General features: G+C 34.8%; 1 protein-coding gene across 6 annotated transcripts in view; it reads right to left on the minus strand.

The window, feature by feature from the left end:
* The window catches only part of KIAA1328 (KIAA1328 ortholog), a 355,285-nt gene that overhangs the window by 103,349 nt on the left and 234,602 nt on the right, over nt 1-17,334 (minus strand). For 5 of the 6 annotated variants that reach the window (XM_040632580.1, XM_040632583.1, XM_008691371.2 and 2 more), the window contains one exon: nt 12,955-13,062. The exons of the other annotated variant lie outside the window; for it this stretch is intronic. In XM_040632580.1, coding sequence (XP_040488514.1) covers nt 12,955-13,062 — 108 coding nt within the window. The remainder of the gene's footprint in view (nt 1-12,954; nt 13,063-17,334) is intronic. 6 annotated transcript variants of the gene reach the window in all.

Raw genomic sequence — 17,334 nt, forward strand, 5'->3', positions numbered from 1 at the left:
AAGAATTTGAGAGATTTGAAAGATGATAGGAAGATCACTGTCCAATCCCTGAAAATTTCTCTATTATTGAAGCTATGTGACATTCAATTAATAGCAAACATTTTTTTCTCATTCTACTTCAGTTATGCTTTATAGTGGGATGTCTTTGAGCCCAATTTTACAATTTTACAGATGACTTCTAGCATGTCTAAGATAGATGTCAGAGATCCCCACCCATATTAATCAGTTACGTTGTTAAAGAACTCTGAAATACTGGAGAAATGTTCTCTTTTTACACAAACAGTCTTTTTTTTTTTTTTTTTAAAGATTTTATTTATTTGTCAGAGAGAGACTGAAAGCACAAGCAGGGGGAGTAGCAAGCAGAGGCAGAGGGAGAAGCAGACTCCCCACTGAGCAAGGAGCCGGATGTGGGATTCCATTCCAGGACCATGGGATCATGACCTGAGCTGAAGGCAGACCCTTAACCAGCTGAGCCACCCAGACATCCCTACATTAACGATTCTTTAGGCCAAAGGGCTGTGAGTAAAAAAGAGGAAAGAGGGGCGCCTGGGTGGCTCAATCAGTTGGGTGTCTGACTCTTGGTTTTGGCTCAGGTCATGATCACCATGTGTGAGCCTTGTGTCTGGCTCTGCACTCAGTGGGGAGTCTGCTTGAGATTCTCTCTTTCCCTCTCCCTCTGCCCCTCCCCTCCATACTCTCTCTAAAAATAAATAAAAATCTCAAAAAAAAAAAAGAGGAAAGAAATGATGTTAGAAGGTAGGGATAGACGATCAGGAGGGGAGTTGCTGTGCCAAGTATCACTGATAATTAAAAACAACTGTAAAATGATATTGCCATATTGACCACCAAAATGGTTCTAACAATTTGCATTCCTAACAGCAGTGTATTAAAGTACCTGTTTCCCCACATTCTCTTTAACGCTTGATATTATCAAATCTTTCAATTCTGCCTATTAATTGATTTAAAAAATGTTGCCTTTTTGTTTTGTTTTTACTGCTTTTTAAAAGATTTTTATTTTATTTAAATTCAATTAATTAAAATAGTGTATTATTAGTTTCAGAGGTGGAGTTCAGTGATTCATCAGTTGTATATAACACCCAGTGCTCATTACATCATGTGCCCTCCTTAATGCCCATCACCCAGTTACCCCATTCCCCCACCCACCTCCCCTCCAGCAAGCCTTAGTTTGTTTCCTATAGTTAAGAGTGTCTTATGGTTTGTGTCCTGTTTTTATCTTATTTTATTTTTTCTTCCTTCCCCTATGCTCATATATATATATCACTTCTTTATCCATTCATCTGTTGATAGATATCTGGGCTCTTTCCAAAGTTTGGCTATTGTGGACACTGCTGCTATAAACATTGGGGTGCAGGTGCCCCTTCAGATCACTACATTTGTATCTTTGGGGTAAATACCTACTAGTTCAATTGCTGGGTTGTAGGGTAGCACTATTTTTAACTTCTTGAAGAACCTCCATACTGTTTTCCAGAGTGGCTGTACCAGCTTGCATTTCCACCAGTACTTTCTCCACATCCTTGCCAACATCTGTTGTTTCCTGACATTAATTTTAGCCATTCTGACTGGTGTAAGCTGGCATCTCATTGTGGTTTTGATTTGTATTTCCCTGACACCAACTGATGTTGAACATTTTCTCATGTGTCCATTGGCTATTTGGATGTCTCCCTTGGAGAAATGTCTATTCATGTCTTCTGCCCATTTCTAGATCGGATTATTTGTTCTTTGGGTATTGAGTTTGATAAGTTCTTTATAGATTTTGGATACTAATAACCCTTTATCTGATAAAACATTTGCAAATATCTTCTCTCATTCTATAGGTCATTTTTTGGTTTTGTCAACTGTTTCCTTTGCTGTGCAAAAGCTTTTTATCTTGATGAAGTCCCAATAGCTCAATTGTGCCTTTGTTTCCCTTGCCTTTGGAGATGTGTCTAGTTGGAAGTTGTTGTGGCCGAGGCTGAAGAGATTGCTGCCTGTGTCTCTTCCAGGATTTTGCGGGATTCCTGTCTCCCATTTAGGTCTTTCATCTGTTTTCATTGCTTTTAATTTTTATTTTCCCAAGATCAGTTGTGAGAAGACTTTATATATGTGTTGGCTGTTTGGGTTTACTCTTCTGAGAGTTGCCTCTTAGGGTAGTTTACTTTATTAACTTGGGGGAATTTTTATAATATGGATGCAACACTTCTTAATCATCCCTTTTGATGACTTCTTATACCTTCCCTTGAGATTATTCCAAGTATCTCTTTCCTTCTCCTAGACACTGTCCTTACTGCCACCTTTCTTAGTAGATGATCTCACTCATTCTTTACTGAGAGGATTGAGATTTTTAAAAATCCATTGTACCAATATTTTATGAACACATACTATATGCTGAATATTTAATCTTCATAATATAGAAGATATGTTATAATGTATCATTTATAACAAGACAGTTGTGATACTTGCCCTCATGAAACTTAAAGTTGGGTGTTGGTATATGGGACTTCAGAATACTGAAACAGGGAACAATGAGAGACACATGCTATACATAGGTGATCCGGAAAGTACCCTCTCAGGAGATAATATTTAAGGTCTCATTTAAAAAAGTTAACACAAGGAAGAACACGATTCAGAGTGCTAAAAACAGCTATAGATATGATGCAGCATGTACTAGAAACTGAAAGAAGACCAAGGCCACTTAAGTTGGAACAAAGGATTCAAGGAAGAAAGAACGTAAAGGACACTAAAGGCCATGGTAGGAAGTTTAGGGTCAGTAAATGTTTAAGAAGGAGAGTGGTATAAAATGAGGTAAGCAGAAGCCGAATCATGTAGAATACTCTAAGACACGCAAAGATTTCAGATTTCATTCTAAATGACTGAGCAGTGCTTGAAGAATTTTAGGCCACGGGTAGACTGCTATTTTTAAATGATCTTTCAATCTGCTATGGAAAATGAATTGTATGGGGGTAAGAACGGAACTCTCTACAGAAGCCCAGGTTTGAACTACTGTTGGGAGGAGTACATATATTTTGGATGTAGAACAGAAATAAAACAATATGCTTACAGATTGCTTGTGAGGGGAGAGAGGAGAAAGGAGAGAAATGAAGGACACTTTTTGACTTGAGTAGCGAGTATTAATTGAAATGAAGTTTGGGATGGGGTTAATATGGAGTGGGGGATAGAAAAGGGAATTAAGATTTCTGTTTTAGCTTTGTTATCTGTAAGATGTCTATCAGATAGTTTAGTGGAAGTCTTGTATAGACAAGATCCATGGGTTTAGTGATTGGGGGGAAAGGTCAGGCCTGTAGAAACAAATTTGGGAGTCATCAGCATACAGATGATATTTAAAGCCAAGGGCCTAGATAAGGTCACGTAGGGAGAATGTATGCAAAAAAAGGAAGAAGGGGTGTGTGTAGGTACAAGCAGAGAAAGAGAAGCCTGAGACAAATAAGTGAGAGGTTGACCAGTGATAGAAATTGATCGCCCTACTTTTTTTTAGGACTGGGCTCCATCAATTATTAATTTCCTGCAATCTTTTCCTTCACTAGTCACTTCTCAGGTTTATTAACATTTTAGGTCATTTCTCTTTCCAAAATCATACCTCTCAACCAAATTTCTGCTTTTACTCTTTTGTTTCCATGACACAGCCCTAGCCTACTTCTTTGACAGCTTTTCAGATTGCCACTCTTGTTTTTTCAGACTCCTACATCTAGGCATTTTCTAAGGTTCTGTTTACATTTCCCCGAACTTTTTCTCAGAAATTAATACCCATTCCCAAGGGGCAATACCAATCTAGATGACTCCCAAATCTAAACCTCTAACTTCAATTTCTCTTAGGAGATTTATATTCAAATTTCTACTTATAAACTAGGTACCTTGTCTTGGAAACCCAACCTGCTTAATAATTAGATAATCATGTTAGAGATGGAAGAAACTCAGTAAAAATCTAGTTGAACTTTCTGTTTACAGGCAAGGAGACTGTGGAGCATATAGCATTATCTTTAAAGTCACATGACTAATTTTTGGAAGGACTAAAACCTGATATTCTTGACCCTCATTCCAATGGTCTTTAAAATCAAATTAATTATTTTTATCACAAAATCAGTTCTTTTTCCTGACTTTTTTTATTCTTCCAATCACACAGTTCTAAAATCTTTGCCCTGATATTTAAATTCATTCATAATCTAACCCAAGTTATGATTTTAATCTTTAGTTTCATTTTCCCTTACACTTCTGGTAAAACTAAAGCATACTTCCTGCTATGCCCCTCACATACCGCATGATTTTCTTCCTTTACTCAGACTTTCTGCATGTCTTCACCCACATGAAACACGCATACACACCCAAAGATACCCCTAAACCATCAAAATTCTACCCTATTTTTCAGGGCTTGTTTCAAATATTACATCTGCCAAAAACCTTTTCTTAATTTCTTTGTATTTCATTTATAGCCCTTTATCTAACCAATGATAATTATTGGGATATTTGCCTTACTCTACTACTAGAGTACTTGATGGTAGGGGATTCTGTATACTTTCTGTAGTACTTAGCAAGCCGGTTTAAAAAAAATAATAGATGTTTAATAAAAATCTTTGTTGCTCAGTATTATATAAAAATACAAAAATGGTCAGATTTTTAGAAAGCTTCAGAATTACAGAACTAATGTTAATTTGTAAGGGTCATCTTTGCATAGCCACCAAAAAGACACCAAACTAACTAAAAAACAAACCAGAAAACCTATAAGCAATCAGAGTTCTTGTGACTCTTTAGATCATTATCATCTTTCATGAGATAATTATCTTCCAATGGTTTGGCTCAGCTGTGCCCTACTATTTGCTCTTATTTGTCATTAAGGCCTCACATATTATTTATTTTCATTCTATAGCATTTATGCAGGAAGGCAGCAATGTAAGCTCCCTTGCCTGTGATTCTTCCCACAGATAATAGAAAATAAATTGCAATTAGATTTTGGTAATTGTATATAATTAGCTCAAAATGAGCTGTTAATTATAAAAAATATGTTTTTCACTTCCTCATTATCTCATTTATTTTAGTTCCAAATTCTTAATGCCTCACTTGAGTAAGTTTAATATTTTAAATACACATTTTTAATACTAAGATAATTTAAATTTCCAAATAAACAAAATTTAGCTTAAAATTAAATTTTATCTAGGGAGTTCCACTGGCAAAATCAAAGAGCCTGCAAGGTAGAAAGAAGGTCATTTCCCATAACAATTTTTTATTATATTTTCTGAAATCGACAGACATTTTTTATTTAAATCATTCTGCAAAGGCTTCTCAAGCTGTATGTATTCTCCCTTGACCCATCTCTACCTGTTTCTGGGGTTAGTGGAGACAATATCATTTTCATAGCCAACTAAATCAAGGAGATAGATGAATTCACTGCCTTTACTTCTTTGAATCTCACATTAGATTAAATATTTTAAGTGCTGTTAAGTAAGAATTCTTGGATTTTCAAAGACTGTCAGACTTTGGAAGCAGTTGCCAGAGTTTATTCAAACTCTTACAATGTAGATTAATATTTTAAAAGGCTTATGATATGATAAAAGGCATATTAGGAAATATTTTTTTGAAAGCAGTGTATAGTCTTACCTTGTTTTTGTCATAATTGGAATGTAGGACATGCATGCCCAGATGCACCTAAACTTTTAAAGCATGTCTATCCTTTAGACTGGAGTACTAGTTTGTAAAGCATTCACTACACTTAAGTGAACAGCAGTGATGAAAACTTTCATAAATTGCAAGCAGGAGTATGAATTATCTTTTGGAAAAGAAAACTGGCATGAACTATTATAATTTATAACTATAACTTATATAAAATATTTTTATGTAAAGATAGCCTCTGACTTATTCATTTTGGGGAGTTTATTTTAAAAAAATACAAGTATTAGAACGTAAGAATATAAGTACAGTCATGCTTGTTATAGCCTTGTGCATAGTAGTAAAGAACTTAAAACAACCTGAATGCCCAAAAATAGAAGTGCTGGATAAGTTACAGTATATACAGAAACCACAGACTAATATGCTTTTATAAAAAACAAGATAGTATTTGTATTAGCTTTCTATTGCTGCTATAACACATTATCACAAATTTAGTGGCTTCGACAACACAAATGTATTATTCTACAGTTCTGTAGGTCAGAAGTCTGACACAGGTCTCACTGGGCTAACATAGGCAGGGCTATGTTCCTTTCTGGAGGCTCTAGGAGAGGATGTTTCCTTGCTCATTTGGGTTGTTGGCAGAATTCAGTTCCTGGTAGTTAGAAGACTGAGGTCTGCATTTCTTTGCTGGCTGTCAGCTAAGGACTATCCCAAGCTTCTAGAAGCTCCTTGCATTCCTTGGCTTGTGACCTCCTCCCTCCATTTGCAAAGCCAGCAATGACAGTTTAAGGTGCTCTCATGCTTGGAATCTCTCCTCTTCCTTCCCTCTCATCTCTCAGACCCAGCAAGAAAAGGTTCTCCACTTTTTGGGACCTGTAATTAGACTGGGCCCACCTAGATAATCCAGGATAATCTCCCTATCTCAAAGTCTGTTCCCTTGAGCATATCTGCAAAGTTCTTTGCCATGTAAGGAAACACATTCAGAGGTTCCAGGGATTAGAGCACAGAAATCTTTGGAGAGCAATTTTTCTACTTACTGCAGTTGTGTATCTAAAAATCTGATAGATGATCATTAAGTACTGTTAAGTAGGGGGGAAAATTAACAAGTATTGTGTTCATTTTTATCTCAGATGTTTATAAATGTTGTATATATACGTAAGCATAAAGAAAGTTATAGAAGGATATACATTAGGATATACACTAACTCAACCAAGATAGTCAGGATAGGGAACAGAATAATGAATAAAATATGACTAATTTTTTCTTAATGTTTTTCTGGATGTTTTGCTTTTGATAAGAAAAAATGTTTTCCTTTTGAAATTTAGCAAAGTATAACTAAAAGTAAATTGGAATATGACACACTAGACCACATGGAAATAACATATATATTCAGAACATTCCATCCTGGAGCGTCTGGGTGGCTCAGTCGGTTATGTATCTGCCTTTGGCTCAGGTCATGATCTCAGGGTCCTGGGTTTGAGCCCTGCATTGGGCTCCCTGCTCAATGGGGAGTCTGCTTCTCCCTCTCCCTCTCCTTCTGCCCCTCCCCCCCACTCAAGTTCTCTCTCTCTCTCAAATAAATAAAATCTTTAAAAAAAAGAACATTCCATCCCAAAACAGTAGAATATTCTTTTCAAGTACACATGGAACATTCCCCAGAATAGATCACATTACACCAAAAAACAAGTCTCAATAAATTAAAAAAAAAAACCTAAAATCATATCTTGCACCTTTTCCTACCACAACAATATGAAAACAGAAATCAGTCATAAGAAAAAATCAGGAAAGAACACAAATATATGGAGGAAAAATAACATGCTACTAAACAATGAATAGGTCAACCAGGAAATCAAAGAGGAAATAAAAATATATATGGAGACAAATGAAAATGAAAACACAGCAGTCCAAAATCTTTGGGATACAGCTAAAGCTGTTCTATGAGGAAAGATTATACTACCAGCCAATCTCAAGAACCAAGAAAAATCTCACATAAACAGCCCAACTTTACACCTAAGGGAGCTAGAAAAATATGACCAAATATAACCCAAAGCCAGGAGAAGGAAGGAAATGGTAAAGATTAGAACAAAAATAAATGAAATAGAGACTAAAGAAACAACAGAATAGATGAATGAAACTAGGAGCTGGTTCTTTGAAAAGTTAACACTGATAAACCTTTATCCACACTCATCAAGAAAAAAAGAAAGAAGACTCAAGTAAGTAAAATCAGAAATGAAGGAGGAGATATAACAACCAACACCACAGAAATAAAAAAGATTATAAAAGTTATATGCCAACAAACTGTGGACAATCTAGAAGAAATAGATAAATTCCTAGAAACATATAACCTTCCAAAACTGAATCAGAAAGAAATAGAAAAGTTGAGCAGACCCATTACTAACCAATGAAATTGAATCAGTAATCAAAAACTCCCAACAAACAAAAGTCCAGGACCAAATGGCTTCACAGATGAATTCTACCAAACATTTAAAGAAGAGTTAATACCTATTCTTCTCAAACTATTCCAAAAAATAGAAGAAGGAAAGCTTCCAAATTCATTCTAGGAGGCCAGCATTACCCTGATACCAAAACCAGATAAAGATACAACAAGAAACCAAAAAACCAAAAACAACCCCCCACAAAACAAACAAACAAACAAACAAACAAACAGACAAAACCAAAACCAAAAAAAGATCCCAAACCAAAAAAAGTACAGGTCAATATCTCTGATAAACATAGATGCAAAAATCCTCAACAAAATACTAGCAAACCAAATCCAACATTACATTAAAAAAATCATTCACCACTATAAAGTAGGATTTATTCCAGGGATGCAAGAACAATTCAATATTCACAAATCAATCAACGTGATACATCACATTAATAAGAGAAAGAATAAAAACCATATCATCATCTTATTAAAAGGGTTACTATCCAAAAAATATAAAGAACTTATAGAATTTGACACCAAAAAAATGAATAATTCGATTAAAAATCGGAGAACCCGTATAGACATTTTTCCAAAGAAGACATACATGTGGCCAACAGACACAAGAAAAGATGCTCAACAACAGTAATCATCAGAGAAATGGAAATCAAAATCATAATGAGACATCACCTTACATCTGTCAGAATGGCTAAAATTAAAAAAATACAAGAAATAACAAGTATTGGCTAAGAAGCAGAGAATAAGGACCTCATGCACCATTTGTGGGAATGCAAATTGGTACAGCCACTGTAGAAAATAGTGTGGAATTTCTTCAAAATATTAAAAACAGAATTATCATATGATCCAGTAATTTCAGTATTGGGCATTTACCCCCCCCCCCCAAAAAAAAACACCTATTCAAAAAGACACATGCACTCCTGTGTTTATTTCAGCATTATTTACAATAGCCAAGATACAGAAGAAACCCAAGTGTCCATCTATAAATGAATGGAAAAAGATGTGGTGTGTATACACACACACACACACACACACACACACATACACAATGGAGTATTAATCAGCCATAAAAAGAATGAAATATTGCCATTTACAACAACTGGATGGATTTAGAGAAAATTATGCTAAGTGAACTAAGTCCGTCACAGAAAGAGAAATACCATATGATTTCACTCATACATGGAATTTAAGAAACAAAACAAATGAAAAGGAAAAGAAAGAGATAAACCCAGAACCAGACTCTTAAGTAGAACAGAGGGTTACCAGAGGGGAGATGGGTGGGGGGATGGGTTAAATAGGTGAAGGGGATTAAGAGTACACTTATCTTGACAAGCACTAAGTAGTGTATAGAATTGTTGAATCATTATAATGTACACTTGAAACTAATACTGTATGTTAACTATATTGGAATTAAAAAAAAATAAAGATGTGGTACACACACACACACACACACACACACACACAGACACACACACACTGGAATATTAGTCAGCCATAAAAAAGAATGAGATCTTGCCATCTGTGACAACACAGATGAACCTAGAGGATATTATATAATGCTAAGTGAAATAAGTCAGACAGAGAAAGACAAATACTATATGATTTCAGTCAGATGTGAAATTTAAGGAATAAACCAACCAGCCAAAGAAAAAAGAGACAAACAAAAACCAGACTCTTAACTATAGAGAACAAACTGATGGTTACCAGAGGGGAGGTGGGTAGAGGGATGGGTGAAATAGATCAAGGGGATCAAGAGTACGCTTATACTGATGAGCACCAAGTGATATACAAAATTGTTGAATTATTATATTGTATACCTGAAACAAATATAACACTGTATGTTAATTATACTTGAATTTAAAAAAGTGGAATATGAAACAAAATATGCAATATAACACATATCATATACCATAAAGAGATAAGATCTAGAAGTCATATACTAAAATTTTCTTTAGATAATGAGATTATAGGTATGTGTTAATTTCTTCTTTTGTCTTATCAGCATTTTATAGATTTCTTTTCTACCATAAGCAAGCAAATATATAAGCAGGATTACAGAGGGCTCCAACAGGGATATCTTAAAAAAAAAAACAAAAAAGAAAGAAGAAAGAAGGGAATATAGCAGCAAAAGAATGCAATGAAGATATGACAGAATAACTAATGTGTTTAAATATACTTAGAAAATTAAACTTTCTGGGTGAGTTTGGGAATTACAAGACGTGAGAATGTAAATTGCACAACATCAGAAATTTTTGTTTTGTGCACTGCTATATCCCCCAAAGTTTAGAATGTGTCTAGCACCTGGTGGGAAACTATAAACATTTGAATGAATTAACAAATGAACCCATACACTGGAAATTAAATAAGGCATTTCTAAGCTCTAGAGAAAACAATTATACAAAAATTAAATTTAATAATCATATAGTACATGGCCTCGGTATGTATAAAATAGATACAGTCTTATTGTAACCATCTTGTGATATAGCTATATTGAGAGGACAGAATGAAGGGAAAAGCAATGTGTGTGGGTATGTATATTAGGGGGGAAGTGAAAAAGGGAAGGGAAGGGAGAAGGAAGAAATGTGGGGAAAAGCAAGAAGAGAGGGAGAAAGCAAATAGATGGTTATCTGTGACAGCAAAGTCATCATTTTTCATAGCAGAAAGCTAATACTCAATGCTTTCAGAAGTCTGTTGTTCAGAAATATGGATATAATGCTAGAAGAAACATAAAAGAAGAAACATCTAAAATAGTCAAAACTTATCTCTAAAGACTGAAGATTGGGAGTACTGCTGCTCCCCGCGTAGAGGAGGCTGCTGTTTTGCATAAGCCTTGTTGAACTAGTTGAGTTTTTAAACTATGCATATCCTTGATATCAAAGGTAAAAATTAAATAAAAAATAAATTATGGCAAGTCATAAAAAGACAAATACTATATGATTCCACTTATGTGAGGTAACTAGGGTAATCAAACGTATAGAAACAGACAGTAGAAAGGTGGTTGCCAGGTGCTGGCAGTGAGAGGAAATGTGGAGTACTTTGAGTGTGGAGGTATTGAGGTTCAATCTTGCAAGATAAAGAAGTTCTGGAGACTGGTTACATAACAATGTGAATATACTTAGTACTACTGAACTGTACACTAAAAAATGGTCGATGGTAAATTTTATATTATGTGTATTTTACCAAAATTAAAAGATGGCAAAATTGTCTGAAATGAGAATTCTTGGGTTCTGCTTCTAACACTGGCTGAGTAGTTTCTATAAGATCAAACTCCCATAGTTAACAGTATAAACTCTGGGAGGAAACAACAACAACAACAAAAAAACACCAAACCTGAAGCACTGAAAAGTCACCGAAAACAAGCAGAAACTGCAAGAGGATCAGCACTTGAAAGAAGACAGTGGCATTGGGAGAGTTCTTAATTTTTTTTTTTAATGGCTTTCAGCTGAAGGTCAGTCTTAAAGAACCAGAGGACAAGAGTCTGAGTTGACCAAAGCAACTGAAAAGGGAAAAATCCTGGAGGGGTCAGAGAGAAAGAGTGAAAACCTCAAATTCTTCATAACAACCCTGCCAGTCCTGGCTGCCCCTGAACTATGTGCAAATGAGGCAGACTCAAACATCCATCCCAGTTAAAGTTTAAAGAGCTCAGCAGTGATTTTCATTGTTATTCAAAGGAAGCAGAGCTTGGAATTTGAATTAAGTTAACTGCTTGCTAACATATAAAAATTAACATTGTTTACAGGACTATAACTGAATTCCAGAGTCATTCACAATACCAGGAAACAATAAAAAAATTACTAAATGTACAAAGAAAAACATGACCAATACTCAAGAGAAAAGTTGATCAATGGAGACAAACCCCAAGATGATCCAGGTGTTAGAACTGGAGACAAGCACTTTAAAGGAAAAATATATCTGTAATGAATAAAAAAGGAAAGTTCAGCAGAGAAATAGAAATTTTAACAAAGATCCAAATGGAAATTCTAAAACTGAAAAATCCAGTATCTAAATAAAAATAAATCATTCTATGGGCTTAACAGCCGATTGGAAACAACAGAAAAGTTGACGAATTTGAGAACAATCAATAGAAATTATCCACTACAAAGAATAAAGAAAAAATTCTAAAAAATTAGCAGAGTCAGGGACTTCACTAAAGGTCTAACATACCTGTAAATGAAATCCAAAAAGGAAAGAAGAAAGAGAATAGGCAAAAAAATTGAAAAAATAATGGCCAAAAATTTGTCAAATTTCATGAAAAGGGAATCCTCAAACACAGCTTTGGTGGTAAAAATGGATTTGACTTTTATGGAAAGCAACTGGGTAATGTGAACCAAGAATCTTAAAAGGATTCATACATACTTTGAGTTAGTAGTTCCATTTATAGAATCTATATCAAAGATATAGGTAGAGATAAAGTAAAAAATTTATTCACAGAAATGTTCTTCAAAGCATAACTTATAGTAGCAAAAGCTTGTATTATCCAATAATAGGCTAATAGAGAAATATTTGTCATACAATAAATATACGTTGAATGAATATGAAGTTTTCATAAAATAAATTATACCAGAAAATATGATTCAGTGAAAAAAGCAAAAATTAAAATTCTGCATAAGCATAATCCCTATTGCTCAATATAGAATATATTATTATAAAAGAAAGACATTAAGGGGAAGAGGGCTCAAAGGATCATCTCTGAATGGTAGGATCATGAATGAATGATTTTTATTTTCTTCTTTCCTATATTTAAAAAATTTTTACAATGAGAATGTATTTATTCATATTATCAGAAAACTGGACCTATATAAAGCTATAAATATATACCAAACATACCCTTAATATCTGTGCCTTAATATCTGTGTCCTAACGTGTTCTTGCTTTCACCCATCAGTCAGGTTTACCTTGGTCCAGAGTCATCCCCATTCATATCCAGATTGAGTTCTCGGGGTTTGATAAACTCTTTAGCAGCAAGGAGTTCTCTTGACTTAAATACAGCTTGAGTTCTTAACCTGAAAAAGTAAATTTAGAGAATTTCTAATCCTGTGGAACCTAAGAAACTGAAGGTAACCCTTGGAAGACCATATTCTTTCAGCTAGACCTCCAGAGATTATTTTCAAATTAAAACTCAATCTGTCAAAATAAATGGGTACTTCTTAAATACACAGATGATGTAAATAAAATAAACTAAACACAAATCCGTTTTAAAGGAACTTAAATTTTCTTTATTTATAGAGGAGTTGGGGAAGACTGAGTTGGTCAAAATATCATTAAAACTTCAACATTATAGGGTGCCTGGGTGGCACAGCGGTTAAGCGTCTGCCTTCGGCTCAGGGCGTGATCCCGGCATCATGGGATCGAGCCCCACATCAGGCTCCTCCGCTATGAGCCTGCTTCTTCCTCTCCCACTCCCCCTCCTTGTGTTCCCTCTCTTGCTGGCTGTCTCTATCTCTGTCAAATAAATAAATAAAATCTTTAAAAAAACAAAAAACAAAAAAACAAAACTTCAACATTATAGATGCTTTAGGAATACTTTAAGTTTCTTCTCTAGATATTTTAAGTTTCTCTCTATCCACTCCTAAGCAAGTGTATTTTGATCACCAGAGTCTTACTGGGAATTCTAGTAACACGAGTACCATTGACCCTTCCCAATAATAAATCCATAGGAGGCAACTACTTCCCATATTGACAGTTTAAAAACCTGGGCCTATCTCTCACTGACCAATGTGTTTTCTCAGGATCACAGATAAATGACCCTCCCCTGCCAAAACTGGAAGAAATTATATCCAACAATGCTAACTTAGCCCTATCTTTGATGTACTGAGGAGGGAAGGCAGCTAAAGAAATCAGCATGTTCTACCAGAAGTTTGGGTGGCAATTAATCAATGGCACCTAATATGTGACCTTTTCTACCCATTTTTCTAAGTTTTTTAGACATACTCCAGTTCATTTTTAGAAATGAAATCTGTAGGGGTGCCTGGGTGGCACAGCGGTTAAGTGTCTGTCTTCGGCTCAGGGCGTGATCCTGGCGTTCTGGGATCGAGCCCCACATCAGGCTCCCCCGCTATGAGCCTGCTTCTTCCTCTCCCACTCCCCCTGCTTGTGTTCCCTCTCTCGCTGGCTGTCTCTCTCTCTGTCAAATAAATAAATAAAATCTTTAAAAAAAAAAAGAAATGAAATCTGTAGAAATATATTCTCAACTATGAAATAAAACCATGAAGAGGGAAAAATATTAATACAACAGTATTATTTCCATCATAGCCAAGAGTCAAACTCTTATAATTGCAACTAACTATGCACAGTAATATACAAAGAAAAATGTGTAAATTAATTACCCTCTAGGAACTTAAAATTTAATAATAATATTTGGTAGGACATATAGGTAGTTAGGTAAGTACAGAGAAGAGGGGGAGCTATACTTATATCAGACAAAATTGACAAATCAAAAATTGTAAAAAGAGACAAAATCACTATATAATAATAAAAGGTTGATTCATCCAGACTATATTAGCAATTGTAAATATATATGTACCTAACATTGTGGCACCTAAATTTATTAAGCAAATCTAACATGTCTGAAGGAAGAAATAGACAACAATACAATAATAATAGATGACTTCAAAACCCCACTTTCAACAATGGATAGATCATTTGAACATCAAAGAAACACTGGACTTGAATATACTTTATATAAAACAGATCTAATCGACAGATACAGAATATTCCATCCAATGGCAGCAGAAATATGTATGCTTTTCAGGTAAACACAACATTTTCCAGGATAGGTCATGTTAGGTCACAGAACAACTCTTAACAAATTTAAGAAAACTGAAATCATACCTTTTCCAAGTACAATGGAATAAAACTAGAAGTCAGTAAGTAATAGAAGGAAAATTGGAAAATTCACAAGTAAGTGGAAATGGAAGTGGAAACAATACATTCCTGAACAACCAATGAGTCAAAGAAGAAATCAATAGGGAAACCAAAAAATATCTTGAAACAAATGAAAATAGAAACACAACATACCAAAACTTAGGGAATACAGCAAAAACAGTTCTAAGAGGGACGTTCATAGTGATAAATGTCTACATTAAGAAAAAAGAAAGATCTCATAAACAACCCTCATTTACACCTTCATTACCTCAAGGAACCACAAAAAGAAAAACAAACTAAGGCCAAAGTTAGCTGAAGGAAGATAATAACAATGACCAGAGCAGAAATAGAGACCAGACAAATAATAGAAAGGGTTACTGAAACTAAAAGCTGATTTTCTGAAAGGATAAACAAAATTACAAATTTTTAGATAGAAGAAAAAGAGAGAAGACTCAAATCAGAAATGAAAGAGAAGACATTATAGCTGATACTACAGAATTACAAAGGATCATAAGAGTCTACTATAAACAGTATATGCCAAAATATTTGTTAGCCTAGAAGAAATGATAAATTCCTAGGAATATACAACCTACCAAGATTTAATCATGAAGAAACTGAAAATCTTAACAGACCAAAAATGACTAAGGAGATTAAATCAGTGACCGAAACCTTCCAACAACAACAATAACAACAAATTCAGACCTGGAGAGTTTCATTGGTGAATTCTACTAAAGATTTTAAGAAGTATTAATGCAAATCTTTCTAAAATTCTTCTGGGGCACCTGGGCGGTGCAGTCAGTTAGGTGTCTGACTCTTGGTTTTGGCTAAGGTCATGATCTCAGGATTGTGAGACTGAGTCCTGAGTGGGGCTCTGAGCGCAGAACAGAGTCTGCTTGAGGATTCTCTCTCCATCTCCCTCTGTTTCCATCCCCATTCTCCCTCTCTCTCTCTCTAAAACAAAATAAATACATCTTTAAAAATAAAATAAAATAAAATAAAATTCTTCCAAAAAATTTAATAGGAAGGAACACTCCCAAACTCATTCTGTAAGGCAGCATTAGCCTGATACCAAAGCCAGTTAAGGACACTATGAGAAAAAAAAAAGGTCAATAACTCTAATGAATATAGATAAAAAGCAAATCTCAAAAAATACTATCAAACGGAATTTACCACATTAGTAGAATAAAGGATAAAAAGAGGAAAAGCATTTAGCACAATTTAACATCCTTTCATGATAAAGCTCTCAAGAAATTGAGTATAGAAAGAACATAACTCGGGGTGCGTGGGTGGCGCAGTCATTAAGCGTCTGCCTTTGGCTCAGGGCGTGATCCCAGCATTCTGGGATCGAGCCCCACATCAGGCTTCTCTGCTGGGAGCCTGCTTCTTCCTCTCCCACTCCCCCTGCTTGTGTTCCCTCTCTTGCCAGCTGTCTCTCTCTGTCAAATAAATAAATAAAATCTTAAAAAAAAAAAAAAGACAGAACATAACTCAACATAATCAAGGGCCATATATCACAAGCCCACAACTAACATCATATTCAATGGTGAAAGGTTGAAAACTTTTCCTTTAAGAACGGGAACAAGACAAGGATATCTATTCTTCCCACTTTTATTCAACATAAACCTGGAAGTACCAGCCAGAGTAATTAGGCAAGAAAAGGAAATAAAAGATATACCAATCAGAAAAAAAAGCAAAATTGTCTGTTTGCTGGTGACACAATCTTATACATATATGAAAAATGAAGATGCCACCAAACAACCGTTAGAACTAATGAATGAATTCACTAAAACTGCAGGATACAAAATCAACACACAAAAATCAGTTGCATTTCTATACACTCACAATGAACTATCTAAAAAAGAAATTAAGAAATCAATTCCATTTACAATTGAACCAAAAACAACAAAATACTTAGAAAGAAAGATTAACCTTAACTGGATTAAAGACTTAACTGTAAGACCTGAAACAGTAAAAGTACTAGAAGAAAACATAGGGAAAAAGCTCCTTGACATTGGTCTTGGCAATGTTTTTTTGGATTTGACACCAAAAGCTCAAGCAATGATAGCAAAAATAAGTGAGACTACATTGAGATAAAAGGCTTCTGCACAGCAAAATAAATAAATTATAAAAATGAAAAGGCAACCTATGGAATGAGAGAAAATATTTGTAAATTATATATGTGATATGGGGTTAATTATGTGATAAGGGTGATTAGGGGTTAATATTCAAAATATAAAAGAACTTACACAACTCAACAGCAAAAAACCAAATAACCCAATTAAAAAATGGGCAGAGGCACTGAAAAGACATTTTTCCGAAGAAGACAAACAGTGACTAACAGGTACATGAAAAGATGTTCAACACCACTAATTGTTAGGGAAATCCAAGTCAAAACTACCCAGTGAGATATT

This window comes from Ursus maritimus, unplaced genomic scaffold, assembly GCF_017311325.1.
Source record: "Ursus maritimus isolate PB19 unplaced genomic scaffold, ASM1731132v1 scaffold_18, whole genome shotgun sequence".
Taxonomy (NCBI): Eukaryota; Metazoa; Chordata; class Mammalia; order Carnivora; family Ursidae; genus Ursus; species Ursus maritimus.